Below are 27,748 nucleotides of genomic sequence, written 5' to 3' on the forward strand. Positions count from 1 at the left end.
TCCAGATTTCAATATACCCCATTATTTATTAGCAAGCTTTGGTTCATATTTACTGCTTTGTCTCTTCATCCCAAACACAAACGTATTCAAATAATGCATTTCAGTTCATATCTAACTGGGCNAAAAAAAAAAAAAAAAAAAAAAAAAAAAGATTGAAATTTATCTGATAGTGATGGAGTGATCAAAGGAAGGAGCTTGTAATTAGTCGGTGGGAGTTGTTAACAATTATTGGGATTGAAGAACTGTATAATACGGTGTACTATTTTATAGAGCACAGTCCAACTTCAACTATGGACCAACAGTTTTAGCTGTCATTGATTTGGTTGGATCAGTAATTGAAGTGAGGACCATGTGAATGAATAACCCCACATGGAGCCCCTCATTTCAATTCATCAATAACGCCCTATGCTCCTATAGCTCATGTGCCTTGCTTATCCCTGCAATCTCCCACCACTACATACCCTTTGTGATATGTGTATATATTCAAAATGTGGGGTCCAAAAATCAAATAAAAGCCACACCAATTGATCACAGAGTTCACAGTCCAAATGTCAAGGGAAAGCCAAGCCTTCAAGAAAGGAGAAGAAAAGAAGAAAAATTAACAGATGTGAATATGATAATAATGTACAAATGTTAAAAGATACGTTTGTAAGCATCATTTTTTGTGCTGACTTTCACGACATAGACCTCCCAAAACTGATTCCCATCTAAAATCTTAGATGTCTATGTTTGTTTGGTTTTCTTTTTATCTATTTATCTTATTGAGTGAAGTATTTTAACAGAATCGCATTATCATCATGCATGAGAGTAGCACGGATGCCTAATGACTGTTCTTTCCTTTCGAGGAGAAGAATCTACTGAATCCTCGAGCATGTTTCTCTGGAGTTGGAGCGGAAGAGGAGGAAGAGGAGCTTGACTTGGTTGGTCTGTGCTTTGGATGTTTTGAATTGCTAGGAGACATCAAGAAGCTTCCTCCTTCACTGTCAGAAACACTGCAAGGGGATTCTGCATCGACTATGGGTGCCATTGCAGAAGCGGCGGTATCCAATTCAGACTGATCCAGGTCCACCAGATTGGTGCCACTTTTAGATGGTTCATCCTCGTTAAACTCTTCGCCTCTTTGACTTCTCTCGCTGAATGGAGATCCACCAAAGTCCGGTTGGGGGCGCAGAGATTTCAGCTGCTTGCTAAGAAGAAAAATCGTTTCTTGACATTCTGCCAACTTCTCTGCGGCCGCAGTCAACTCTATCTCCTATTGTAACAAAAGAAATACCAATACCAAGTTCAATAATAGAAGGCTCAACAAATTATTTCATTGCTCCTCAATTGAAACAACCTATTCCTTAACCATATTTGTAGATTGGAATAAGTTAGTGCTTTTCTTTCACGCTCATTCTTTCCTGAATGTATTATTATGATGGTAATTCTAGAGCGTTTATGGGGCAAAGCAATTTCAAAAACGGAAAAGGTATTTCAACTTCACCTGGCTCTTCTGGGGATCATCATTAATTGCTGAAGAACATGTAGCGCAAGCCTCATTCCTGTAACACAAGAAACAAAGGATATGAAATTTGATTTGGTGATGCATTAAAACGAAAACAGATAAAGATCTAATAAAATCAGGCAATAACGGGGGAAATTGGATAAAATTTAGGACAGACATTGATGTCCATCACCTAAAGTTTACCATACATAGGCGTCGTTATACTACTCATGCAACAGAGGAAGGTACAAGACTAACCTCTGTAGTTGTTCTTGAAGCTCCTTGCACTTGGACAAAGCTTCGTGATGATTCCTCTTTTCATCTTGAAGTTCATTATCCAATGCTTCAGATTTTGCTCTCAAAAGATTTATCTCAGTTTCCAAATCTTCTGATCGTGCTTCAAGTGACCTGTAAGACTCTACCATACATTTCAGCTGTGTTTCTGATAAGCTGTTTGATTTCTGAGCCAATGCCAGCTGTGACCTAGATTCGGCCAGCAGCTGCTCAGTTTCCTGCAGTTTATGCTTTGTTGCCTCAAGGTCCTCTGTAGACCTTGCTAAATCCTTTGACAGGTTCTCATTGGCTAATTTTAGCCCTTCAATGTCCTCTGCTGAGAGTTTGGGTAATCTGGAATTTGATTCATAGCTGGAGACTAGATTTCCATCACAAGGAACTTCAAGATCAGAAGTTGGACTAGAAATATGGGAACAACCGCTTGTATATCTTTCTTCCAGTGGATCGTTTTGGACAACCTTGTGCTCTGGTAAAGCTACCTTGTCTATGCAATCAGGACTATTAGTATCCCCATCAGTATCCTTGCATTCAATGAAACTAAATCTAAGCTCACTGGCCTCAGATAGAACATGAGAAAGAACAATCACAAAGTCCACCAAACTTGTGTTCGCATACACAAATTTATTGAAGGTGGCAGAGAATTCCTCAATCCTTTGACCCAGACCATGCCCATCTGGAGATACTGTATCATGAACTCTCGAGGCTTCTTTCCCAAGGAGCAGCACAAATTCATGAACTTGAGAGATGGCAGCTTCCAGGTCTTGCCTCATGGGCTGATTGGGTGTAGCAGACTGGGATAACGCAATTTCTCTTTCTACTCCTAAACCAGCATCATCAGGATTGGCTTGCCTATCGCATGTCAGGTCAGGGCATTGCACTTCTTTAGAAGCACAGCTCAAACTGACAGTAGGTTGCTGAAGTGCATCATGAGCATCTTGCACAATGCATTTAATATCCTCCAAAATTCTGCCAGTATCTGCATCCTTTGAAATAGACTCAAAAATCATAGATATTCTTGATCGGAGTTTCATCAAAGGCAGTCCATCGGAATCAGCACAATCTGTTGACAAATCAACAGTAGAAGATGCAACATTTGTAGATGGACTTGAATCCAGTTGATGTTCCGACTGGATACCATTCGAATACTGGTGTACAACTTCAGAGGCCTTATTGTTTGAATCATCTGAAGCAAGGATGGCACCATTTGACTCATTCGATAGGCATGCCAATTTCTCCATTTCCAGAAAGTCATCCATGAGCCCCAAGTGACTTCCACTTTCAGTTTTACTTAATTTCTCACTTCTCATCTCTCTAAATTGGGAAATGTCAGAGGTCGCCACTATGGATAGAGAATCTGCACAACTCTGGCCATCCTCATTTCCATCTTCAGACATAGAGGTCAAGCTGGGAGGATGAGTTGTGCTTTGGCATGAAAATCCTTCAACAGTGTACTGAACAACAGATTTTGGGGAGCTCCTTTGGTGATTACCATTTTGAAGCTGCATCTCCAAACTTTGAAGTTTACTAGCCGTCTTGGCACACAAACTTCTGGAAGTCTGCAATTCACTGTTACGCTTTGCCAAAGCCTCTTTCAGCATCTTAGTTTCCTCCTCCATGGCTAACAATCGTTCTGTAAGGAACTCATTCTCCTTTTGGAATTTCTGTGAATTATCAAGGGAAAATTCGGACACAGATAATATATGTGGAGTTGGAGGCCTACTAGGTGACTTCCTTACTCGGGTGTCTCCATATTCCCGGCCTAAACTTTCAACCTCTAGTTTCATTTGAGCCAGTGCAGCAGGACCAGGCAATTTCTTCCGCACAAGTCCACGTAACCTTTGACATTCTGCTTCCATCTTAGTTATTTTCTTAACAACCTCCATGTGTTGCTTGTTAGCTGCTTCAGCAGACCTCATGCTCATATTCTTCTCTTCATTGCGGATTTCCAACTCCTTAGATACTATGTGTAGTTCATATTTAAGTGAATTTATTTCTCTTTCACATGATTCAATATTGCCCTTCAACATCTCAATGTCGGCCTCAGCTTGTGACTTCTCTTCACTTATTTTAATCAGCATGTTGGAACGTTCTTGTAATGACCTTGAAAGTGCGGCATTCTCAGCAGCAGACCTAAGAAGTTCTTGGTCTAAGTCTGCCATCTTCGATTCAAACTCAAGTTTAATTTTGTCCCACTGCTTGGTCTTGGTGAAAATAACTTCTTGCAATTTAAGTTCATGTTCTTCTTTCAGGCTTCTTATCTGCCTCATGCATTCCTTCAGAGCACCATCCAAATGTGACGCTCGATCTTCAGCAGTGAGCTTCGACAGTGTCACGGTTTCTAGATGATTTTTTAATGCAAGAGCTTCTGCTTCAGCTTTCTCCCAACCTGTTGTCAAGGCATTGGTTTGCAACAAAGCATCCAGAATAAGCAAAAATTTCAAATCACCTTAATTTTACAATTTCAGATTTATCTCTCTAATATAACCGCAAAAATATAGAACAATACCTGAGACAGCTTCTTCAGCAACTTTAGCATGCTGTTTGACTAGGTTGTCCTTAGTAGTCATCTCGGACTGTGCCGCTGATAGTTTCTCATTCAGATCTTTGATCTCACCCTCCAGTGTCTGGATTTGTTCATCGCGAATTTTTACTTGATCCTCCAAACCGGTAAGCTGTGAATAAGTCTCCACAGAAATTTGTACATAACTTGGTTTTTTGTAACCATCCTGTATGAGGAAAGGAGATACGGTAAGAAAAAATCGTTTCAGTAAATAAATATAAAATGTGATTATAAATTCAAATCCCACCACCATCAGCTCACTTCTAAGAGAAGAAATTCTTGAGGGGAAGGAAGAGAGATACTGTAAGAACAGTACTACTGAGCAACCTCAGTGAACAGTTAAGATTTGTTGGGGTGGATAAGTTTACACTAATTACCTGATCACCCTGGCCTCCTGCCGACTCTGACGTAGTATTCGTCTTGTCGGATGTTTTCTCAGATGATTTCTTCTTCCAGGGCCAACTTCGTCGATCCATTTCAGGCTGCATAAATTGCAGTTACATCAGTTAAATTAATGAGTTATGCAAGGAAAAGAATAGACTATAAGATCTAAACCAAGATTCAGACAAAAACTAGAGTCCCAAACTTCTAATAGCATCATCATTTAGTGGTCACTGCCTGAGGAATTACTTAGTTCTGATTTTTTCTTAAGTGGTGCTTAAAACTTTCCATGACACATCGTATCCATGGCGCATGGGATGTGAAAGAAATTTTTTAAGAAAGAAAAGCCTCAGGGTTTACAGAAACTGAAAAAACCAAATCAACTAAGTCAAATAAGGGTAGTGGTCACAGATTAAGGGAAGTAAACTGCGCAGCTCCTTGCACGTATGGAGTAATGAAAGTATAAGGTTCCAAAAATGGAAATCCATTTCTTTAAGCCCACATTTTTTGCAACAAAACAGACCACATCCAAACGCTGTGTAAATGCTATTTATTGGACACAAACAGCACCAGGATAAAAAGTAGCTACACCGAAACACCAGAACGGGAAGAAATTTAAAGGATGGCAGTTAGCAATTCCACCGCTCATCTCCCGACGGAAAAATTCAGAAATAAGTTCGATGAAAAAAAAATGAGTCAGATAGACATGCATGTGAACGATGTCATCACTATCTGTTCAGTAAAGGAACCATCGAGATCTAAGCAGAGAACTATTGCTAGACGAAGATCATTGACCCTAGAAGCCAATCGGTGCCTGTTGGGATAATGTAGAATTCTTTTAATAAAAAAAGTAAAGAAAATAGTAGACATAATCTACCCACACAAGGAAGAATCAACGATGTTCTTAGGTAAAGCGAGATCCAAATTAATTAGTAAATGGTCCAAAATAGTTATAGATTAAAATTTAAATACGGCGAAAAAATGCACTGATACCATACCACGAAAAAGACAGTTATCAGAATTCCAGTTAGAATTAAAATCCCTAAACACTTGAAACAAATTTAATCAGAAGAAAAAGTGGAAGCAATTACCGACAAAAGAAGATATTTCCACTGAAGCAAAAATTCAGAATCAACATCAAATTAGGGAAAGAAACAAAACCTCAAAACTCCGAAATGAAAAAACTCGCGATTGCGAGAACAGAACAATTTATTAGTCAAACAGACGCTCCCTCATCCGAATTCGAAACCAGAAACAAACACAAGCAACAGCTCGAGAAGAAATCAGTAGTAGGAGATAAACGCAAAGAAACTCAAAATCAACTAACCGATAGGAATGCCGGCTGGAGGAAGAACAATCAGATGGAAAAGAGAAACACTCGGGTAACAGAAGGAACAGTGAAACTGTGAGAGTAAAGAAAACCAATCAGTTGAAATTCCGGCAATGAAGATCCAAAGAGATGATTCGCTAATCGCGGCCACGGCTTCGGAGGAAGAGACTCGGCGGAAACGGCGACGGCGACGGCGGAGGTGGAGCGGGAGGTGGAGGGTGAGTGCGGGAGAGGTGAAAATGAAAATATTCGGACACAGTGCGTCCACTAAAAAAAGCCAGGACGTTGGAAAAGCTCCAAAACCATCTCCTTTTTAAATTTTTTTTCTCTACTTAATTTGAAATTAAAATTTACTTTTTATATGAAATAAATCAATATTAATTTATTCGAATTTTAATTATAATGAGAGTCAAGAGAAAAAGGGCTTCTGTTAAGACGAATTTGCCCATGAAACAAACCAATAATGACGGAAAAGTCCCTCCCCCCGCGCCTGTTTTGCTGAAGAAGCTACAGCTGAGCTGTATCCGATAGTTTAGAAAGTTCGGTTTGTTAGTATTTACATTACGCTGCCACTATGGACCACCGTCACTCTCTCTCTCTCTCTACAGCTCATTTCTTTTGGCCACAATCACCTACGCCGCTTTTACCCTAAACCCCACCATCACAGCCGTCCAGTCAACCCCCAACCGTAATTTGTTCCCCTATGGTGCGGATGGCCCACTGGAAAACATGAAATTTGTGCTCTTCGATCTCTTCTTAACTGATGTACGGCTGTGATTAAAAGCTGTGTATCGTATATTATGTATCTATCCCAGAATATTATTTAATACCCTCCTGCGTTTTGCATAGTTGTAATGATTAATGAGGGTTGATTAAGCAACTTAATTTATATAAAGAAAGAGATTAGTGGGAAAATTAATGTTTTTTTTTTTTTTTCCATAATTGGATTTGGAATTTGAGGAGGGGGTGATAATTTTGCAAATTTTTTTTAAATTTAATCCTTCTCCATACTTACTGTTAACTTTTTTATTATTTATTATTTAACTTAAACTTATTTCCGAATTTTACATATAATGTTTTAAAATAGTTAATGCAATTCTTTATAATTAAGTAACTTTTTTTTTCCGTCAAGATTGTATGATAGTTGAGAGTTGAAATTATGTGACATTAATAACGAATTAAGTATATTAGAAATAATTGATGGTTTAATTAATGAATTAGACACATAAAGCACACTCAAAGTTGACATGATTTGATTTGATTTGTAATGATATTCCGACATGTTTTAGTCACTGTTAATCTTTTATTTTTTTTCGTTGTTGTTGTTGAAAATTATATTTTGATGTGAATAAATAATTTATAAAATTAGAGGTTCACGTGTTGGCTACTTGGGTTGTACTAATTGTCATTTTTGTTAAGACATTGGGAAGCATTTAATAGCTGCCACGAAAATGAATTTGATTTTATTTGCCAAACTGTTGGACTCAGTCTTTGGGAAATGGAGATAACATTGNAAAAAAGTAACATAAAATTGGAACAAAATACAAAACCTTAGGAGTTCAAAACAAAATAAAAAAAAAAAGTGGGGAAAGGGAAGAACTTGTGAGAGACGCAATTGAATGTTTGGAAGAACTTGCGTTGCACTCCACCTTATCGCCCACATGCTTCTTCTTCTTCTTCTTCTGATTCTGCTTCTTGGTCGTCGTCGTTGCTGCTCTTTGGTGTTGTTTGAGGCCCCAATGGGCATGGAAATGACAGCGTTTGAAGCAAGGAATCCATATCTATATATATATAATTGATACCCACAAGCCCACAACTCAACCTCTTTTCTTTTCTAATATACAAATACATGCTTCTTTTCCAAGTCAAGTCATGGCATTTCAATTTTTACTATCAACTTGAATATAGTTCAATTGTAGCTAACGTAAAAGAAGAAACCTGACATAGTAAAGTTGAATTGTATTGAAAACAGGGACAGAAATTTGAGAAGGGGATCCAGAGGGAATCCAAGAACATAAAAGCTTTGTCGTTTTCCCAGATTGATTTTACTTAATTTGTTCAAACATCCGATTTATTGGCGGGCTGAATCGAGATTGAATTTCATGAAACATTTTTAAAATTTTATTCTAATAATATGTTCATCACCTGGTGAGTGGTCGGATTGGAACCGTCATTTTTTTTCCAGATGAATACGGCGGCGGCTTCGGCACTGTTTGGTGACGCAAGTGTGGATTTAAGGGGCTCGACAATCAAGACATCCGCTTCGTTTGCACAACATGACTATTCCTTTCCTACCACCTACCTCTATTTATTATTATATTTCCTTCCATTTATCAATTTATTATTCACACTTCAACTCTATTTTTCAATTATAAACCTTCCACTTCACCACATAATTCATTTTTTAATTTCATTATTAGCTTAGGGGTAACGACTTTGATAAGGTATTTAGGTAATTTATTGTTAATATTGATAAATATATGTGTGTGAAAGAGAGTAATAAATATGTTGTCGGAGGACGTGAATGTGATTTATGAATGATGGGAACTAAATAAAACATGGTCAGTTTGAATGGACAACTCGACCTATAACAACCTCAAGAACTCGATGTTTGTTGTTCATTTAACTATATATATTGTATCATAGGAGATTTTATTTTTATTTTATATAAGTTGTTATAAGAAGAATTATGTAGCATTTGCAAATGCAATCGGAATCGTGGAGTGAAAAATAGTGAACAAAAGGTGGTGGTCCCCACCATTTATTTCTTATTGGGTGTGGGGACCACATTTTTGCTCTCTCTAATTTACATGGAACCAAATGGGTAAGACATTTGACACGTGTGCGTTTTGTGAAACCCCAGATGGTCTTGCTTTGCCGTTTTATTAATCGAAGTGGACAGCGTCGGCATCCCCTTACCAACGCTTCTAAACGCACCGTTTAACCTCTAATTATTGTTAAGCAAGGATTAAGGGTGTGTTTAGATGCATATCACCATCGAATGAAAAAAGCAATTGAAAAGATAGCACCAACACTATAGTACCCAAATGAAGCAACAAAACAATCCAACCACCAAAACCCAATAATGGAGGATTAATTAACTTAATTTCATTCATTGACTCATTAACAAAAATTAAACTCTCAATTCATATAATATAATATAATATATATCCCCCACTTGTTGTTGTCTATTCTAATTCTTGTCACCAGCTCATCTTGCCTCTCATTTCAACTAACTTAACATAACAATCACATAAAAACATATCTAACTAACTAACTAACGTCTCCATTATTCATCCCCTCTAACCCTTTATGCACTATTACTTGTGAAAGTCTCTCTTTTTAGCCCGCGCGATTTAATAACTTTGAAGATAAGCTAAAAACGACAATATATGCTAGCTGTGAGCTCAGGCGGTTACATCTAAACTTTCTTCTTTAATTAAGTAATATATGTTTTTTTTATAGTTAGTTGGTGAGTGACGCTTAATTATAAAACTTGCTACAAAAATCCAACCTAGCTTACATTAAATGAACAGGGTCTACTTTGAGTGGTTGTGAACGCTTAATTATTTAAATCTCAAGTCTTTTATAAAGAGTTGGAATTGTTAATTAAGTCAATGACTACATATGTGATAAATTGACATAAAAACTACTTCTTATTAAATAACTTTTTTATAAAGTCGTGAATTGAGAGAATTTGATTGACGTTCAGGAAAAAATTTCTAAGCTACGAATGCTATTCGTGGTAGAGAGGTTAGGGAAAATTAATGTTTAGTAACGATAATTGAGCTACAATTATATACTAAAAATCGAAAAAAAAGAAAAAAAAAAAAACAAGATATTTAGTACCGAAGGTCAACTTCCATTGTCACCTAACATAATCACATCCACAATATCAGCAAAAGCAAAACTACTTTATTTTGGTCATGCAATTAAAAAAATACCAACTTTCTTTTTACCATTTAAAAAACATCATGGAAATTACTATTTTAGAATGCATGAATGACAATGGAAAGATATAAGAATTAATTAGGTAACTAAAATTTGGAATCATCCAAATATAATAAGATAGAGGTGGTCCAAAAGATTCACATAAAATGTAATTAATTAATTAAAAATGAGTTAATGTAGAGATAATAATTTAGGAGAATTGATGATACGTATAGCTGTAAAATTAGGCAGAACCTTAATCGCAAAGGGTATTCATTAATAATAGTTATAGAATAATTAAGGGAGTGAAGAAAAAGAGTAAGTTGGCGGCACATGTAATAAATATAAAATTAAAAAAAAAAAATGTATATGTAATATGGTATGAAAAGACGTGTTACATAATTAATATTATTAGGAAAATATAAAAGGGGGTTTAAAAAGTAATAGAATATATTAAGGTTGTAATATAATATATTAAGGTTGTGACTTGAAACCTAAGAGTGAATTGGTATTGCTTTAAGGTTAAGTGAGAGACATGAGTGAGTTTTGGAACCCAGAAACTTATTGTTCTTTATTTTAATATACATTAAATTATTGTTCTTTTTTTCTTTTTATTTTTTTAATGAAGGGCTTTACTTTGTTGAGAAGTAAGTAAGAATTTTTCATTTAATGGGTTATTTATATATATATATATATATTGAAATTATAGGATTTGAGGGACCCACGCGTTTACTTGAGACAGCTTGAATCCACAATCCATTTTTCCCCCCACAAACAAATGCTCTTTCCATCCAATGTTCTTTTTTCTTTCTTTTTATTTCTAATATTATCATTGGATTCCATTTGTTTGCCTTTGGAAATTGGAATTTTTTTTTTTTTCTTTTTGTCTCTTTTATTATTATTATTATTATTAAAATAATAAATGAATAATATCATATTATTATAAAAATATAATTTTACGAATAAAAAATTCGTAGCGTAAAAAAATAACAATTCACCAATAAGGTTGAAATTGAATTATAAAAAAAAAAATAAAAAAAAAAAGAGTTTGTCGGTGTGTAAAAATTGCCTTTTTTTTATTCTTTTGGGGGAATTATGTTTCTGTCTTCGGCTGGGCTTTAGACAAGAAAAAACCCAAACTTGAGTGAACTGGGCCATTGGGTTTTCATGGGCTTTTTATTATTTTGTTGAGGCTTTACATGGGCTCCCATATCAGATTCTCACAAACAAAATGGCACGGCCCATTAATAGTACGGCCCATAATAAATGGGCCCAATGATGTGGTGTCCCATATTGGTTGAGGTGGAGGAGAACAAACCACCATTTATAAGGGTATGGAAACCTTCCCCTAGCAGACGCGTTGTAAAAAAGCCCGAAAGAGAAAGCTTAAAGAGGATAATATATGCTCCCAGTGGATGTGGGCGTTACAAATTATGAGGTTCCCAATATAATTATGCATTTTGTTTTATTTAGGGTGGTTAGTGGTTAGTACATAATTATGGTACCAAATAGTAATACGGGCTTGCGATAACCCACTCGAGATTAATTATGGACATCACGGCATCATATTTTATTTTATGCTAAGATTCCTTCTATTTTGTTTTACATTTCTTCTTCTTAATTATTAATTTTTAAATAGAACCAAGATGCTTGTTTATATATGAATAATTTTTCAGCAAATAAAAATTGGGAGTTAATTTGGGGAAGGTAGGCCTGAAAACATTACAGGACAGGAAAAGTGCACGAGCAATGTCTGAGATGGATTATAGTATGAGACAAGGACATGTCGTGTAATAAGAACTGAACACCCAAATTTTAAACATAAATAAATAAATGTTAACTATAATTGACCAATAGAGAGAAATTGGAATTTAAAATTTGGCATTGGATAATTTGTTCAAATAAATCGATTAATTTACAAAAGTAGCCCTCCCTCTCCCTGAATAACCAACATTTGATGTGGTTGTTCTTCCTTGTTCCGATTTGGGTTCGGGACGACGACGGTGGAATCATGTCTCCGACCAGTTTTGCCATCTCCACAGCCCTTCTCCGGAGCTCAAATTATTACATTACACTGTTTTTTTTTTTTTGTTCTTCCGGAAAACCCCTCCTTAATCCTCTTGCTACGTTTGTGGCAAGTGGGATGTGGGNGGAAAAAAAAAAAAAAAAAAAAAACCCACATTATATTTGATTCAGACGGATTTTTTTTACCAGATGGATTTCTCGGCCAATCCATGAAGCAAAGGCCGAGATTCCGGCCAGAAATCGACTCTGTTTCTGATTCCGATATGGTAGTAACTCTGACAATCGTCCAATTTCACGAACCGCCCCGAGTTGGGTGGCTCGGATCTAGAGATGAACCGGATCACTTCTTCGAAAACCGATTCGTCGCAAGGGATTGCCAAGGGGCCTGAATTGCTAAACCCGTATTCCTCTTCTGCTTCGACTAAAAGCTTCTTGAAAACCGGGTGGTTCAAGTAAGTTGCCCGGACGACGAACCGTCGACAGCTCGTTCCAACGCAAACGGCCACGTGTCCGGCCGGTACGTCCGAGGGGATACGATTGGCGGATATTCGTGCCTTGTTGCGCCACCGTCGGAGCATTTGTCGGAGCCTGACAATGTGTCGGATTTTGCTGCATTTCCCGAGTCCAGCCGTCATTTCTTGATCGGAGAGAAATGAAAGTGCACGTTGATGTTGAAGGTAAGATTTGTAGGATGTGTTTGGGAGTTGGGGAGTTTTGGAAATGGCGACGGTGGAAGTTTATATAGACATCCGCTTGACAAAAATACCCCCGCTTTTCTTTTTTAATTACTCCGGCCCCACATATATACATATACATAAATAAATAATGGTTCTAAGTGAAAATATTCGGAAAAAAAAAAAAAAAACACCAATTTTGGGCACTTTTCACAGTAAATAATTTTAAATAAAATAAGATATATTTTTGGAAAATTCCCAATTTTAAGCTAATTAAATTTTAATAATTTGTTTATAAACTTGAAAATTTCATAAAGTGAAAGAGTGATGTCTAATAAGCTATTGGTATACCTTATTTGATTGACTCATAACAAGATTTAGATTCGATGTGTAATGACACCCGACATTTCAGGTTTCTTATGTGACCTAATAGGTCACTATAGTAGTCTCGAGTGGTTGGGGAAATGAAATGGTGAAAGATTTTTGTGGAATGTCCGTGCATTTTTGTTTTGCTTTGGGCGCACGAAGTGAAGGTGGTTATTATTCAAACCTACCACATGTCTTCCTCCCTTCATTTTTAGTCACATCTTTTCATCTTTCTTTTGTTCATCAAATTAGATTCTTATTTTCTTTATATTTCAAATAAAGGAGTTTTTAAAGAAGAAAATAAAGGCTTCATTATTCATTGATTTATAGAAAAGTGGTTGGATGGGTTTGGGGTTGTCCTTATGAATATTTATTTTTAATTTCCAAATAAACAAATAAAGCGATGGTGATATAATATTTTATTGGTCAAAAAAGCAATTAAATAATTTAGTACTCTCCTAATTTCTGACACTCCCCATGTGCAGCTATGCCCCATCTCAAAATTAAAAAAGAAAAAAACAAAAAACAAAAAAAAAACATCGTCTCTTCCCCATTTAGCCCCTACCCATTTGAATTAATTCCACAATTTTGCTTATATAAGATGGAAACTAAGAAGGTCAATAGATGTCAAAAAGTGGTGGTCCCCACACCCACGTTCAATCACCTTCCCATTCCCCCACGGTGCATCCCCCAGAAAATAAAATGATAAAAATTAAGATTTTTCACTCCTTATTTTAAATTTTGTTGTTGTAACAAATTTTATGATCTTTATTTCTGTTCTTATTACGACATTCATGCTGAGATCAAGATTTTCGAGAATATTTGCAATATTATTAGCATTCGTGATTCGTGTTCCGATATATTATTTATGGAATACATCTTAAATATTATATTTTAATATTTTTTCTCTATAGTTTGATTTATAGTATATTTTATTTTATAGCTTGTATCCTATTTAAAGGATATCAATATCAATGAGAATACACACCTCCCCAATTCTATTTCTATCTCATTCTTCACGATTTTGGAATCATTTCTTCGTTTTAATCAATAATTAAATCATTAAAATAACGTAGTTTTCTAAAAATATTATTATTCTCTCTTTCTCTAGATAAGATTTGTCTCCACTAATACATGGTTTTATCTATATTCTTATTAATATTTAATTTCATTTTGTTTTCATATTAAACAAATTTCCAAATATATAACGTAAATCATAATTACCTTTTTTACCCAAATGACGGCATGTTGTCGGTTGAAGATACCCAACTTTTCATAGGAATAAATTAAGATTCATCCAAATTTGAATTCTATGACACATGGGATGTTTTGAGTACACAAATTGGATGGATATCTCATCTGACTGCTAAAGTGATGTTATTATAAGAACGTGAATAGACGCAGTAAACATTTGTGCGGCTAAATTTGGATGAATATGGTGAGCGTGTAGTGTCTATAGATGGGACCTCACATCAATGTAATTTGAATTTGAGATTGAAATCAAATTTTTTATAAATTAAAGTTATTGAATTTGGAGTTGATTTAATAGAATGATGTGAAATTGAAGTAATAATTATGATTAATTTGTTTGGACTTAGTAAATGGAATAATAAATATGAGAATGACCGTAGTTTTGCGGCATCTCCTCCGTATACGGATTACGGCCCACTTCTTGGTGATAATGACAGATATTTCTAATTAATTAAATAAATATATATATGACGTGGCAACGAATTATATATATATATATATATATATATATTACGTCATCAGGTGTTGTAGCTGGGATTATTGGAATAAAAAGTAAGTAAATAAAAATAAAAATAAATAATCCGACATGTCGTTTGGGTGTACGTAGTTATAGAGAGTTGAGTAGAATTGGTTTGGTTGTTGTCGTAAAGGCATTTAATCAACTCTTTTTCATCCACTACCAATACCATCATTTTATAATATTTATAATAATTTTATATTTATTATTATATATTTAAATATTCCCACCTCACTGTAATATTCCCCTAGCTGGCACATGCATTATAATATATCAAAACGCTGTCGTTTTCCTTCCATTTACGTGCGGTTTTTTTAAAAAATATTTTTATTTTAACTTTAGCGGCTAACGGCCTCAGAATCGACTCCACAGTTTATCTTCATTTTGTATTCTATTTTCATCGTAACTTATGTCTGTTTCGTGCTGACTAATCAGAGCTCAGATTTATTCTAATTCGGGTGATACTTAGTAAATCGTAATGGAAAGCTAAATATCATATTATAGTAAGCCATAATTCAAGACTATATATCTTTTAACACTAGCGTGAGAGTGATGGCTAACGAGTTGGAAATGATTTGGATAATAGATGTATCTGTCAGCCCATTTGGCAACTTGGGAGTTGATGATTTCCAAGGAATCCGTAGTAGCAGAGAGAGGCCATAACATGAATGGATGGTTCCGAATTTCGAGCCTTCCATCCAGAATACGCCGCCCATTTCACTCAATCATCCACCCTTTTTCCTTTTCATTGAGTGTACTCGAAATTAAATCAAATCTTTGGAGTTCTTTTAGCTTGTTCTTCATGATAATACGACAAGCAGCTATAAATTTGTTAAAATAAACTACACCATGTTATGTGGCCGGCATCGCTACCTGTTATGCCACAGCTCATCATCCTTCTATCTCTCTCTCTCTCTGTTCGCCACTTGTCTTATGAATCAAAGCTCAAACTTGATTATCAAGATTGCCAAACAATGCTCCATCTTTTTCAATCATGGACTTAGAAAAATCACCCAGGAATGAAGATTGGGGTTGGTTGTGGATTCAGTCAATTCCTTAATTATTTTAGCAACACCATATCATTAGCTTTTGAAAGGGCATCATATGATTGATAATGATTGGGAAGGTAGTCCATTAGATTTGGATACTTGGAGTTTATTTAACTTTATAATTAGCCACTGAAATAGAAGCCAACCAGCCAGCCTGCATAAAAAGAAGGGTTCAGTTGAATATCGCATTCAAATTCACCAACTATAAGATTTCCATAACCGACCTCATAATATCTTTGAATAAGACTTGGTCTTCTTAAGCCCCATTTCAATCATTTAAGCTTTTATGCTATACGACTTCGAGTTGAGTTGATTTTTTTATTGCTTCTAGCATTATGAAATGAGGCATTGAATAATATTGGAAGATGAGACTCAGTTTGTAGGTTCCATAAATGAGAAAATTTGAACTTCAAGAACGTGCAGAAGTTCTGTTCAATCATTTCTAGAATTGAAATTTATTAATATATCTTCACTGCATATATTTTGAAGATCTTAGAAAGACATCAGAGCAGGGGATCGAAATTCTGAAAACCGAACACAGATTCCAACTCCACAGACTCCACAGACGGTCAAATGTAAACATTAAACGATGTAAAGAGGAAAAGACACTAATTTTTCGAACCGAAGCTTGGTTGGATTCAAGGGTTTTTGTGCTTCCTAGTTCATAGTTCATGATACCATGCTACAAATCCGGTTCTCATCCACAAAAAAAAGAAAGAAAAAAGAAACTGTCATATGGCTGTCTTTGGATTTATGCGATTAAACTACAAACATAGATCACACATTCACATGGGAGTTGAACCCGGTTCACCCATTTCTGAAACTCGATTCCCTTCTTCTGATTCATACAATTCAGCAGCGGGTTGGATTGGACAGGGCACCCCATACCTTATAATGCTGAATTATATTTGCAGCTTTATATATATAAATGAGGGATATAGTGGCAATCATATGAGTCAACGGTGCAAATAGAATGTACTTGCAAAACCCAAATCATATCCTCATTATAATGATTGACAAACAAACGGTCTGGTTGTAGTGTTGTTTTTTGTGGTGTGTGTGATTCTGAATGAAACTAAGAAATATAATATCAAAATCTCACAGTTTTTTAGGGAAGTCTAGGTTGATAACATGTCCTCCCCCTATCCTTACCTAATGCACATTGGACTAAACAAAAATCATTTGCTCACTAATGTCTACTAGAGCTAAGCCCATAAAACAAGGATTTGGGCTACTTCGAAGACAATTACAAAGATGGGAAACTGCATTTATCTACACCTTGATATAATGTGATGTGTCACGTCAGATATTCCCAAGTGAAAGGTGCATCCCTTTCCCAAGCTTATCTTGCAATAGGAAAACAACGAGGACTCTGATTTGAATCATCATCACCCTAAATGCAATCGAATTCAAATATGCTCTTCAGGTAAATTTCTGGCTAATGTAGCTTCTTTTAGGCATGGAATAAGATCAAGCGATTAATTGTCTGTCATACTGAGATAGAAAAAATTACCTGATACAAAAACGATCTATGTTGTATGACAATTAGCAGTCTTCAAGATATTCTGCTAGTTTTTTGTTTTTTGGTTTTAGATTGATGGTCGTTGTTCAAGAGAAGTGCATTTACATCAGTGGCAACACTATCTTGCAACAATGATTCTCTGTCGGTATCTCTCATCTTCTTTCTACTCCTACAAAATTTAGTCACAAGAATCAGAAACATAATCAGATTTGGGATTAATTAAAGGTCAAAACCTCCCGGAATTCAGTATCTGCCATTTACCTATTAGTTACTGAACCTTCAACTGAATTTTTCTCCAAGCAATGGATGCTCCCTGTGTGAGATGGAACTAGAGATCCAGAGATGTGCAATATTTCCTCATCAAAACTGCAAGAATTAGTCCTTCGTTATGTTACATAATCAAGATATTTAGATTACTGAAGAACAACAAAAAGAATCAACAAATATGAATAAAAATGACAGGCTATCCATCAGATATGAGCTTGGTGTTCCGGCCCTGATTATTTGGATTTAAGCTCCAAAGAATAACCTTAAACTAAAATGCTACAGCACAAGTGTATTTATAGGGAAAAATCTTACCTCTTCACCAAAAATCGTACCATTGTCCCAACCTTTATCACATGGTGCTTGTTAGCTCTGCTGACAAACATTTCTTCTCCATGTTTCTATATCAAAATCAATGCATAATACAATCAGGGCCAGATAATAGAAACTTCCTTCTGATATAAGAAACATACCGAAAGGTATAAATGCTCAAGTATAATGCACAAAACGTACTGTTCTATGCTTGAATTCATCGCGAATGTCTTCATCGGTTATTACAGCAGAAGCAAAACCCAAGACAATAACATGGATTGATTCTTGCCTAAGCTTCACCACCTTTCCCTCTGAAGCAATAACAGAACTATCAGTAAAGCATCGTGATGAAGATTAAAAAAATTGCCTCCTGTTGGTAATTGAATATGTCTACCATCATAATGCCATGAAAAATTCGAATGAAAGCAATCGATACTCCTCCACATACTATGAGGTTCATAGACAACCAACCTAAAAGCATGTTCGGCTTCGGAGAGAAAAGTAATAGCTTTGCCTTTATTGTCACACCAAAATATGGATGCACTCCAGATAGAATCTTCGCACTTTTATCAATAATATTGGCCTCATAAGCCAGTAGGACACCTTCAAACCTTTCGTCAAATCTGCCAAAAAGATGCAGTTAATGATACAAGTTCATAGATATGTAACACATAAATGAACTTGAATGCTAATCAAATGGAGCAAAAGAAGCATCAATTACAATTACGAGAATTTTAAACTTCGTGCCTTGAGTTCAAAAAGAATGAAAACATCCAATACTCCCGAATAAATAAACTGTTTCCTAAAATCTAAAAAGTCACGGTATTTAAAACTAGAAGAACTTACATTATGAGTTCGCAACACAGAATAGCACGCGAACATGTAAAAAAACGCGGGAGAATGAAATCAACCTCTGAAGTTCCAAGTTAAATCGAGGCTAAAATCAAGTTTGCACTAGTCTAACTCTACCATTATCAGACATTAATACCAACAAAGCAACAGGATGAATAACTGGAAAATATGGTGACTTGAATTCGTTGAGAGGCTGAAAGAAGTTGGACTTACTTCAGAAGCATAGCGCCGAGCTCACGAAGCACCGCTTGCGAAACCTTCTTACTTTTGGATGGGTGAACGTAAATAACCAAATTGGCGTCGGAAACCTTAAGCCCCTCCATTGAAACGGCGAGCGAAACAACGGAGGAGAAGACTAATTAGGTGGAAGCAAGGTAAAAGCAGCACAATCGAGCGTATTTCTCCCCATGAAGCCCTAGTCCATAACATAATGGACGACAGGCCCAACTTCGTAAAGGGCCGAGTTTAATGGGCTCCGTAATTTGGGCCTGGGCCTGAAGGCGTGTTTAGAATCGGCCCAAGATGGAGTGGTGGGAGGGAGAAATGATTGAGGAGGAGGAATATAAAAGAATAAAAAATTGCATGCTTATAGATTTTGTGAATGGATTGGATTGGCAATCGAGTATATGCGTAAATAAAGAGGCTTTTTCTTTTTCTTTTTCTTTTTCTTTTTCTTTTTCTTTATTGTAATTAGAATAATATTTAATTCCACGTCACCTAAAACCAAATCCAAATATTTATTATTTGTCAACTTATGCACTTCACTCAACAAACAAAAATCCATTATCTTTTTGACCAATTCACAACCCTGAAAAAAGAAGAATCATTTTAAATTGTACTGTGAAACAAAATCAATAAATAAATAAATAAATAAATAAATAAATAAATAAATAAAGGTAAAGAGGAATGATGGTGGGCTTGCTTTCAATCAGTGGAAAGAGAGATGCCTTTTATATATATATATATATATATATATATATATGTTAATTAAGAACAAGAAAAAAATAAAAAAAGAAAAAAAGAAAAAAAGTGGTCGCTTAGAGACAAAATGGAGGTGTGTTTTGATTGTCCCCTGGAATGCCTACACACTTCACTGCTTCAATTCTTTGCTTTCTATTCCTTTGACTCCTCAATTCTTCACAATTCTCCAACCTATTCTTCCTCTAATTCTAATTAACTTGTGAAAGCATCATTATCATTTGGATGCTAAACTCCGCATCGTTGCAAAATCCATGTTTCAAGTTGGTCGAATTGATGCGTTAAAATAAATGTGAATTAACCAAATTGGTAAATGAAAAAGAAATAAAATAAAGAGAAAATAGAAAAGGGATGGGTAAGGGGTTATGATGTGTCTACCACCAAGGGAAACACAGTGGAGAAACCGTGCTTCCTGAATACATCATGGCTTATCATATACATGGCATGACCCATCAATTATGGAAATTCCCTTTCAAAACACACAAATATTATTATTATTATTATTATTATTATTATTATTATTATTATTATTATTATTGTTATTATCATCAACATAATCACGCCTTTTTGTCTTAATTACTTGGTTTACATATTGATTAGTTTTAGAAATCATTTTTATTAAAAAAAAAAAGAAAAGAAAAAGAATGATGAGATGGAGTGGGGTAGTAGGATAGGATGTACACAAAAGCTGTAGAATTAAACAGTGTGGGAAAAGCAGAAGCAAGGAGACAGTCCATTCACAAAAAGCCACGTGTCGCTTTCATCACCCTCCTGCACCTCCTGCACCTCCTGCACCTCCTGCTATTTTGTCGCCAGTGGCACGCGCGAGGAAGCTAAAGTCAAGCTTTACCCGCCTCCAATTAAATTCTATCTTTCTTTACTTTCTCATTCTCCTTCCATTCCATTCCTTTTCTCTTTTATTTTGTAAATTAAAAATAAAATAAAATGGAGGGTTGGAACCGAGGAGGAAGACGAAGATCCGAAGGGTTTTTCAAATCCTGCCAATCCACGTGGCTAAAGTGCGCCTCTCTTACATTCCTCCTCTCCACCAATCAGATTCTCGTTTTTTTCCCAAAGGACAATCTTCCTTCCCAATACCCTTTCTCTACTGGTTTCGTGTTCTCATAGCCTTTCTCTGTTTTCTCTTTATTTTTTTCCTTCTTTTTTCCCCTTTTCATTTGCTTCTCATCACAGTTTAAAGCTGCAAGGGAAATGCCCTTTTACGGGTGTGAGCCCAGGATTAGGATTTCAACCAATTTACTCTAAATAAAAGTTGTTAAGTTGTGGGTTAATTTAATACCCCATGAATTGTTAGTTCCTAGTGTGAAGTGTTGGGAACAGGAAGCAGCAGAGGTTTCCATCCAGAGGTCGGTGTCTGTTCAACGTAAAAACAAGCACACCCAGTTGATAATACGCCTCAATCCATGCTCTTCGATTCCCGTGCTTTTGATTCCAACACACCCCTTTCAGCTCAACAAGCCCCCACCTACCAGATTTTGCAGACACTACCATTTTTCAGTTTTTGTTCCTTCCCTCTTCTTGCTTTTTTTGACTCATGCCTTCTCTCTTGTTTTCTTCTTCTTCTTCTTCTTCTCTATCACTGTCCTAGTCATGGACTCCACCAATATGCGCCACTCTCAATTCTTCACATTTCTTCCATCATCAACTGGGTTTTCTTCTCTTTACTGAGGATGTGAACAATCCACGCTTTGTTTCCTCCTTATGGGCTCTGTGGATGAGAAGCTCAAAACAATAGGGGGGTTCATTACTCACGCCCCACAGACTAACCTTCTCGACGACATGAAACTGTTGAAAGAAATGCAAGATCAAACTGGTTTGTTTCTTCTTCCTTTCCTAATGGAATTGTTTTCTATTCCGGCCATGCATTTTTTAATTGAGAAATTCTCCATTTGTTTGGGTTGCAGGGGCCCGGAAGGCTATAAACTCCGAGCTATGGCACGCTTGTGCTGGTCCGCTTGTTTCCTTGCCGCATATGGGCAGTCTTGTTTATTACTTTCCTCAGGGACATAGTGAACAGGTACCTACCAATTCTTTCCCTTTTTCGTTCTTCATCTTCTTATGTGAATCCCTTTTCAGCTTGCCATGAACATACTGCATTTGTTTTGGTGTAACAGGTGGCAGTTTCTACCAAGAGAACAGCAACCTCACAGATTCCAAATTATCCAAATCTTCCCTCTCAGTTGATGTGCCAAGTTCATAATGTTACGTTACATGTATGTGCTTTTGTTCATACTTGCACTGCCTTTTGGATCATCCTTCGAAATATTATGTATGTTCTGAAGAATGCATTGTTATCCCCTTTCTTCATACTTTTCAGGCCGATAAAGATTCAGATGAAATCTATGCTCAGATGAGTCTTCAACCGGTGAACTCTGTAAGAATATGTTTATTTAGTTTTGCTCTTCTGGGTCACCTCTGAATTTGTATTATTGTTTATACCAACGTCTTTTTTTCACATTCAAATAGGAAAAAGATGTCTTCATAGTTCCGGACTTTGGACTACGGCAGAGTAAACATCCAAACGAGTTCTTCTGTAAAACTTTGACTGCCAGTGACACCAGCACACATGGTGGGTTTTCAGTGCCACGCAGAGCTGCTGAAAAGCTCTTTCCTCCATTGGTAAGGATTCAAGTCCATGCCATTTCTTGTTAATACTTAGTTCCATTTTCTCAACATTACCATTCTTGTTAATCTTGAAACAGGATTACACAATGCAGCCACCAACTCAGGAGCTTGTTGTCCGTGATTTGCACGACAATACCTGGACTTTTCGCCACATATATCGCGGTGAGTATGGTTCGATAGCGTGATAGTCACTGGTTTTTTTGAACTATGATCTACCATTCATAATGTGAATGAGGATTATGTTGTTTCCCTGATGGGGGTTTGGTATGTTTCTATAGGGCAGCCAAAGCGACACCTTCTCACAACGGGATGGAGTCTATTCGTCGGGGCCAAGAGGCTTAGAGCTGGCGATTCTGTCCTTTTTATCAGGTAAGATATCCTCTTTTTGACACCTTTTTTTTTTGGCAATGCTACCAAGTTTGAATCATTTGTCTTGTGACAATGATGTAGGGATGAAAAGTCACAGTTGCTCGTTGGAGTGAGGCGTGCTAACCGGCAACAATCAATGTTGCCATCATCGGTTCTATCTGCTGATAGTATGCACATAGGGGTTCTTGCTGCTGCAGCTCATGCTGCTGCCAATCGGAGTCCGTTCACAATCTTCTACAACCCCAGGTTCTATTAACTTTCAAATGGTTCACCTTTAGAATTTCCCAACTTCTTGGTCATCTGTCATACTTTCTTCGCTTTTTTTTCCCGTAGAGCATGTCCTTCAGAGTTTGTTATTCCCTTAGCCAAGTATCGCAAATGTGTATACGGAACTCAGCTTTCTGCAGGCATGAGGTTTGGGATGATGTTTGAAACAGAAGAGTCCGGTAAACGCCGGTGAGTTTAATTACAAGTTCATAGATTTTGTCAAAATATATGATCTGGGATTTTCTTACCATATTGTATTCTTGGCGCAGATACATGGGAACAATTGTTGGAATTAGCGACTTAGATCCACTTAGGTGGCCAGGTTCCAAGTGGCGAAATCTCCAGGTGAGGTATTACTGATTACGAGTATTCACTGGCATGTTTCTCCGCTGCCACTCTCATAATTTTGTCACAGGTGGAGTGGGATGAGCCAGGGTGCTGCGACAAGCAGAACAGGGTTAGTTCATGGGACATAGAAACCCCAGAAAGTCTCTTCATTTTTCCTTCTCTGACTTCGGGTCTTAAACGCCCATTACACGGTGGGTTCTTGGGTAAGATTTGATCCTTTCTGCGGCTTCCACTAAACATACTAGTTCTCAGAATTACATGTTTTTTAAAAATGGGATTCTTTCACGTTAGCAGGAGAAACTGATTGGGGAAGTCTGGTGAAGAGACCAATGCTTCGTGTTCCTGAAAATGTTTCATATGCGTCAACTTTATGCTCCGAACCACTGATGAAGATGCTACTGAGGCCTCAACTGGTTAACCTTCACGGCACCACTTTACAGCAGCAGGACATGATGGGGGTTATGCAGCCAGTAACCAATCCCAAAATACAGCAGCAGGTTACACCGTCGTCTCAGCATCAAAATCATCATCAGCCAGCTCCTTCGCCATCTACTGATCCCATTAACTCAAATTCATCACCTAAAGCAAATGAACCAGGAAAAGTACAGGATCCGGCGGCCATTGAAAGTGAAGCTCCTACTGGAGCTGAGGCAGATAAGTCGAAATATGAACGTGAAGTTTCAACCTGTCAGTCTAATCCATTGCCGCCGGTTGATTGTGGGGAGGATAAACTCACTGGTAATGAAGTGAATATGCAGACGCTTGTAAACCAGCTTTCATTTGTGAACCAGAATCAGATCCCCATGCAGTTGCAATCCGTATCATCCTGGCCCATGCAGCCTCAGCTGGAATCACTAATCCAACATCCCCAACCAATTGACATGCCTCAGCCTGAATTTCCCAATTCAAATGGTTTGATTTCATCCATGGATGGCGATGGATGCTTGATTAACCCTACTTGTCTACCTCTTTCTGGTGTAATGAGATCACCAGGGAATCTCTCTATGTTGGGATTGCAAGACTCCTCAACAGTGTTCTCAGAGGCTCTTAATTTTCCTATACCCTCTACAGGTCAAGAGATGTGGGATCCTCTTAGTAATATAAGGTTCTCTTCTCAAAACAATCACCTCGTCTCGTTCTCCCATCCTGATGCATCTAACCTGAACTGTATGGCTAATGCGAATGTTACGAGAGATGTTTCCGATGAGAGCAACAACCAAAGTGGGATATATGGTTGTTCTAACCTTGAAATCAGTAATGGTGGAAATACTTTGGTTGATCCTGCTGTTTCGAGTACCATTCTTGATGATTATTGCACACTCAAAGATGCTGACTTCCCACATCCTTCAGATTGCTTGGCTGGGAACTTCAGTTCGAGCCAAGATGTTCAGTCTCAGATCACCTCTGCTAGTTTGGGAGATTCTCAGGCTTTCTCCAGGCAAGAGTTCCATGATAATTCAGGTGGTACATCCTCTTGCAATGTGGATTTTGATGAAGGCAATCTTCTGCAGAATGGCTCGTGGAAACAAGTGGTACCGCCCATGAGGACTTACACCAAGGTAGGAATCTGTGGGTTTTCTGTTAATTATTTTCCCTACTATATGGTATGGATATCAACCCAATGACTAGCTGCTATGTGATTACAGGTCCAGAAGGCGGGATCAGTTGGTAGGTCTATTGATGTCACAAGTTTTAAGAACTACGAAGAACTGTGCTCTGCTATAGAGTGTATGTTTGGACTTGAAGGGTTGCTTAATGATCCAAGAGGCTCAGGATGGAAACTGGTTTATGTGGATTATGAGAACGACGTGCTGCTTATTGGCGATGATCCCTGGGAGTAAGTTCTTTTCACTCATGTTTGTTTCCTGAATTGCATGTGAAGCAGCCAAAGTGATGGGGATTTTTCTGCAGGGAATTTGTTAGCTGCGTACGGTGCATCAGAATCTTGTCACCTTCAGAAGTTCAGCAAATGAGTGAAGAGGGAATGAAGCTTCTCAACAGTGCTATGATGCAAGGCATGAATTGCTCCATATCAGAAGGTGGCCGAGCTTAAAACTTGGTTCGGTTGAACCAGTCGTCAAAGAAGGTCGATTCTTCTGCTTCGTTAGTTGAGAATCAAGTTTATTATAATTGCTTACACAAGCTAAAGCAGTAAGGAGAATTGTTAGCATAAAGCCTTCACCTTGTTGCAAGTGTGATTGTTAGTTGCCTATATTTATCAGTAAGGGACATTTGCCAAGCGCTCTAGTTGAAGTAGATTCAGTTCCTGCGAAATTGTACTCTTTCTGAACTCAGTNAAAAAAAAAAAAAAAAAAAAAAAAAAAAAAAAAAAAAAAAAAGAAGAGGGAAGCCTTTCTAATCTTCAACAAGTTAGCTCTTCTGCAGCCACTAACCATGTCCCCAAATTTAGAATGATACCCATGACTTTCAACTGGGTATCCATATCTTTATTGCCTGTCTTTATAGTAGATATCATATCTAGAGTTTTTTCCTCATACACTGCCTAGTTTCCAAGCTTGAACTCCTAGTTTAATTATGATCCATGCTCAACTTTATGTTAGATTAGGAATTGAACATAAGCCAGCCACATTCTAGTTTCTCCCTAGCCAAATATCTATTTTCGAGAACCTATGAGCATGTTCGCAAACCTTTCTTAGAACACGACCCTTAAGAAAAGAGAGATCAAAGCCAGTCATAAGTTGAAACTTGAAAGTGAAAGTAGAGTGATATTGAGATAGCCAAATCTCAAACGAGTCTATCAAGATGATGTATGACTTTTATTTCAAGAACATCCATCCCATTGGCAGATTTGCCATTCGAACTGAACAATTAAGCATACACCATGCAGTATTTGCAATACCCAACATCGTTTAAACAAAAAAATTTATTTTCTTCCAGCAGTAAAAACCAGAATCTAATATATATCAAGCCAAAAATCACATTTCTCCAATCAACGATCAGAGTCTCTGCCTATGCTGTAATTTCCATCTCTTCCATTGCTACAAGCTACATTAGTAAATGCGTTCATCAATGATGGGCCTTGGCTGCAGCTTTCGCATGAGACTTGGCCTTTGCCTGGCAAGTGCACAAGAATACAACCAAAAGATACGTTCTTAGACAATTGAATTCATATTCTGTACAGATAACTACTGAATAGGGACATAAGATGGTCTATGATTCATGAGCATACGTGCCTAATTTTTTTCTTAATCAAAACAAATAACATGGCACGGTAGTTGGCGAAACCAGAAGAAGAAACTTTCATATCCAGTAAAAATGGCTCATAGCTAAATGTTTCTAACTACACAACCAATGTTCTTAATTTTTTTTTTTTTTTCTTTTCAAATTTGGGTCGTGATTTCCAACAAGACTTCTTAAACTAGAAATGCCGACGGAAATAATGGCAGCGAATAAATCTGTTCTCCAAAAGAAAACAAGTGAAAACCATCAAATAAACAGATTACATGAAATCTGGTGATAACGTTGAATTCATCTGAATGAACGAGTGAAAGGGTAACAATAATCTTTACAAACTTGCAATAAACATGGAATTGATTCATAGACAGAGACACCAAACAATCAAAACCCATGCACAACAAAAATGACCATTTCAATGAATTTACAAACAGGAAAGGCTGGAAAAATAGTTGATTCCAATTTACCTTCAGAACCTTGAGTTTAATGCTTCCGTAAACCAAACCAAAGGTGAATGTTGATGCACGAGCTACCTGTGTAAATCNAAAAAAAAAAAAAAAAAAAAAAAAAAAAAAAAAAAAAAAAAAAAAATTGGCACATAAAAAGAAAGTTTTAGAAACTAAAATGAACCGATCCATTTGATTCCCAAGAAAGGACTTAAAAATGATAATGAAGAAATACAACGAAGAAAATAAAAAATTTCAATCGCAGATATCCACTCGCACCAATTATCACACGATAGAGAATTCTAAACGGACAAATCTAAATGCATTCAAATATCGCCGAAACTTTCGAGAAAAAGGGTGGATACAGCACATGAGAGGGATCGAAGTAAATACATATCGGAAATATGAAATAACGTAGTTAAGCAGATGATTATAGGCAAAAAAAGAAAAGGCATATACCAGTGCGAGAGTGCTGGTGCCGGAGTAAGGGCCAGGAGGGAGCGCCATTAGATGTAAATGATGATATCAATCTCAACGCAGAAATGCTCGGATTCGTCTCCTTCGAGTGCCACGAGTTTCCCTTTCCCACCTGGATCATAAAAAACCCTAATTTCCTCTGCAATTTCGGATCCGTAGCACCTGTCAAGGCTGACGTGTACCCGAATATCGAGCTCAAATTAATGGAGGGT

The 27,748-nt window shown here is 36.9% G+C and overlaps 4 protein-coding genes and 1 long non-coding RNA gene across 9 annotated transcripts; 1 reads left to right on the forward strand and 4 right to left on the reverse strand.

The window, feature by feature from the left end:
• Nucleotides 1-504: 504 nt before the first annotated feature.
• On the reverse strand, nt 505-6,353 carry LOC111788626 (filament-like plant protein 4). 2 transcript variants are annotated; one of them, XM_023669028.1, is made up of 6 exons: nt 6,046-6,353; nt 4,715-4,819; nt 4,284-4,503; nt 1,742-4,163; nt 1,484-1,541; nt 505-1,252 (listed from the first exon to the last, which is right to left on the reverse strand). In XM_023669028.1, the coding sequence occupies exons 2-6, from the start codon at nt 4,811-4,813 to the stop codon at nt 821-823; spliced, it is 3,231 nt and encodes a 1,076-aa protein (XP_023524796.1). In that variant the 5' UTR covers nt 4,814-4,819; nt 6,046-6,353; the 3' UTR covers nt 505-820. The 2 variants fall into 2 exon arrangements, with proteins under 2 accessions (XP_023524796.1, XP_023524797.1); XM_023669029.1 differs by lacking the exon at nt 6,046-6,353 and adding an exon at nt 5,429-5,524.
• A 5,806-nt stretch (nt 6,354-12,159) lies between these two features.
• LOC111789356 (auxin-induced protein 6B-like) lies at nt 12,160-12,691 on the reverse strand. The gene has a single exon (XM_023670106.1). The coding sequence runs from the start codon at nt 12,636-12,638 to the stop codon at nt 12,186-12,188; it is 453 nt and encodes a 150-aa protein (XP_023525874.1). The 5' UTR covers nt 12,639-12,691; the 3' UTR covers nt 12,160-12,185.
• Nucleotides 12,692-16,836: 4,145 nt separating this feature from the next.
• Nucleotides 16,837-19,183, reverse strand: LOC111787571. 2 transcript variants are annotated; one of them, XM_023667585.1, is made up of 7 exons: nt 19,024-19,183; nt 18,430-18,581; nt 18,160-18,269; nt 17,962-18,047; nt 17,644-17,748; nt 17,374-17,551; nt 16,837-17,206 (listed from the first exon to the last, which is right to left on the reverse strand). In XM_023667585.1, exons 1-6 carry the CDS (start codon nt 19,131-19,133, stop codon nt 17,416-17,418), a joined length of 699 nt encoding a protein of 232 aa, XP_023523353.1. In that variant the 5' UTR covers nt 19,134-19,183; the 3' UTR covers nt 16,837-17,206; nt 17,374-17,415. The 2 variants fall into 2 exon arrangements, with proteins under 2 accessions (XP_023523353.1, XP_023523351.1); XM_023667583.1 differs by having other exon boundaries at nt 16,837-17,253.
• A 1,564-nt stretch (nt 19,184-20,747) lies between these two features.
• On the forward strand, nt 20,748-25,692 carry LOC111789282 (auxin response factor 5-like). Of its 3 annotated transcripts, none has more exons than XM_023669999.1 (14): nt 20,748-21,622; nt 21,714-21,826; nt 21,924-22,022; nt 22,127-22,183; nt 22,276-22,428; nt 22,512-22,596; nt 22,713-22,803; nt 22,885-23,049; nt 23,137-23,259; nt 23,340-23,415; nt 23,486-23,621; nt 23,710-24,977; nt 25,065-25,255; nt 25,330-25,692. In XM_023669999.1, the coding sequence occupies exons 1-14, from the start codon at nt 21,511-21,513 to the stop codon at nt 25,469-25,471; spliced, it is 2,811 nt and encodes a 936-aa protein (XP_023525767.1). In that variant the 5' UTR covers nt 20,748-21,510; the 3' UTR covers nt 25,472-25,692. The 3 variants fall into 3 exon arrangements, with proteins under 3 accessions (XP_023525767.1, XP_023525769.1, XP_023525768.1); XM_023670001.1 differs by having other exon boundaries at nt 20,749-21,622; nt 23,486-23,609; nt 23,713-24,977; XM_023670000.1 differs by having other exon boundaries at nt 20,750-21,622; nt 23,713-24,977.
• Nucleotides 25,693-26,121: 429 nt separating this feature from the next.
• Nucleotides 26,122-27,718, reverse strand: LOC111789285. Its single transcript, XR_002814309.1, has 3 exons — nt 27,519-27,718; nt 27,081-27,146; nt 26,122-26,493 (listed from the first exon to the last, which is right to left on the reverse strand). It is a non-coding gene; the product is annotated as an uncharacterized LOC111789285 (long non-coding RNA).
• Nucleotides 27,719-27,748: the final 30 nt, after the last annotated feature.

Source organism: Cucurbita pepo, chromosome LG02 (genome assembly GCF_002806865.2).
Source record: "Cucurbita pepo subsp. pepo cultivar mu-cu-16 chromosome LG02, ASM280686v2, whole genome shotgun sequence".
Lineage (NCBI taxonomy): Eukaryota > Viridiplantae > Streptophyta > Magnoliopsida > Cucurbitales > Cucurbitaceae > Cucurbita > Cucurbita pepo.

What these genes read in the sequence shown, in the direction of transcription:
- LOC111789282 (XM_023669999.1), top strand. Translation starts at nt 21,511, where the DNA reads ATGGGCTCTGTGGATGAGAAGCTCAAAACAATAGGGGGGTTCATTACT. An exon ending in TTCATAATGTTACGTTACAT is followed by an intron (nt 22,023 to 22,126) that starts GTATGTGCTTTT and finishes CATACTTTTCAG; the next exon opens with GCCGATAAAGATTCAGATGA. An exon ending in GAAGAGTCCGGTAAACGCCG is followed by an intron (nt 23,260 to 23,339) that starts GTGAGTTTAATT and finishes TTCTTGGCGCAG; the next exon opens with ATACATGGGAACAATTGTTG.
- LOC111787571 (XM_023667585.1), bottom strand. Translation starts at nt 19,133, where the DNA reads ATGGAGGGGCTTAAGGTTTCCGACGCCAATTTGGTTATTTACGTTCAC. An exon ending in CTCGGCGCTATGCTTCTGAA is followed by an intron (nt 18,582 to 19,023) that starts GTAAGTCCAACT and finishes TCTTTTTGGCAG; the next exon opens with ATTTGACGAAAGGTTTGAAG. An exon ending in GTACGATTTTTGGTGAAGAG is followed by an intron (nt 17,749 to 17,961) that starts GTAAGATTTTTC and finishes TAATTCTTGCAG; the next exon opens with TTTTGATGAGGAAATATTGC.
- LOC111789356 (XM_023670106.1), bottom strand. Translation starts at nt 12,638, where the DNA reads ATGACGGCTGGACTCGGGAAATGCAGCAAAATCCGACACATTGTCAGG.
- LOC111788626 (XM_023669028.1), bottom strand. Translation starts at nt 4,813, where the DNA reads ATGGATCGACGAAGTTGGCCCTGGAAGAAGAAATCATCTGAGAAAACA. An exon ending in TGCTGAAGAAGCTGTCTCAG is followed by an intron (nt 4,164 to 4,283) that starts GTATTGTTCTAT and finishes CCTTGACAACAG; the next exon opens with GTTGGGAGAAAGCTGAAGCA. An exon ending in CTTCAAGAACAACTACAGAG is followed by an intron (nt 1,542 to 1,741) that starts GTTAGTCTTGTA and finishes CTTGTGTTACAG; the next exon opens with GAATGAGGCTTGCGCTACAT.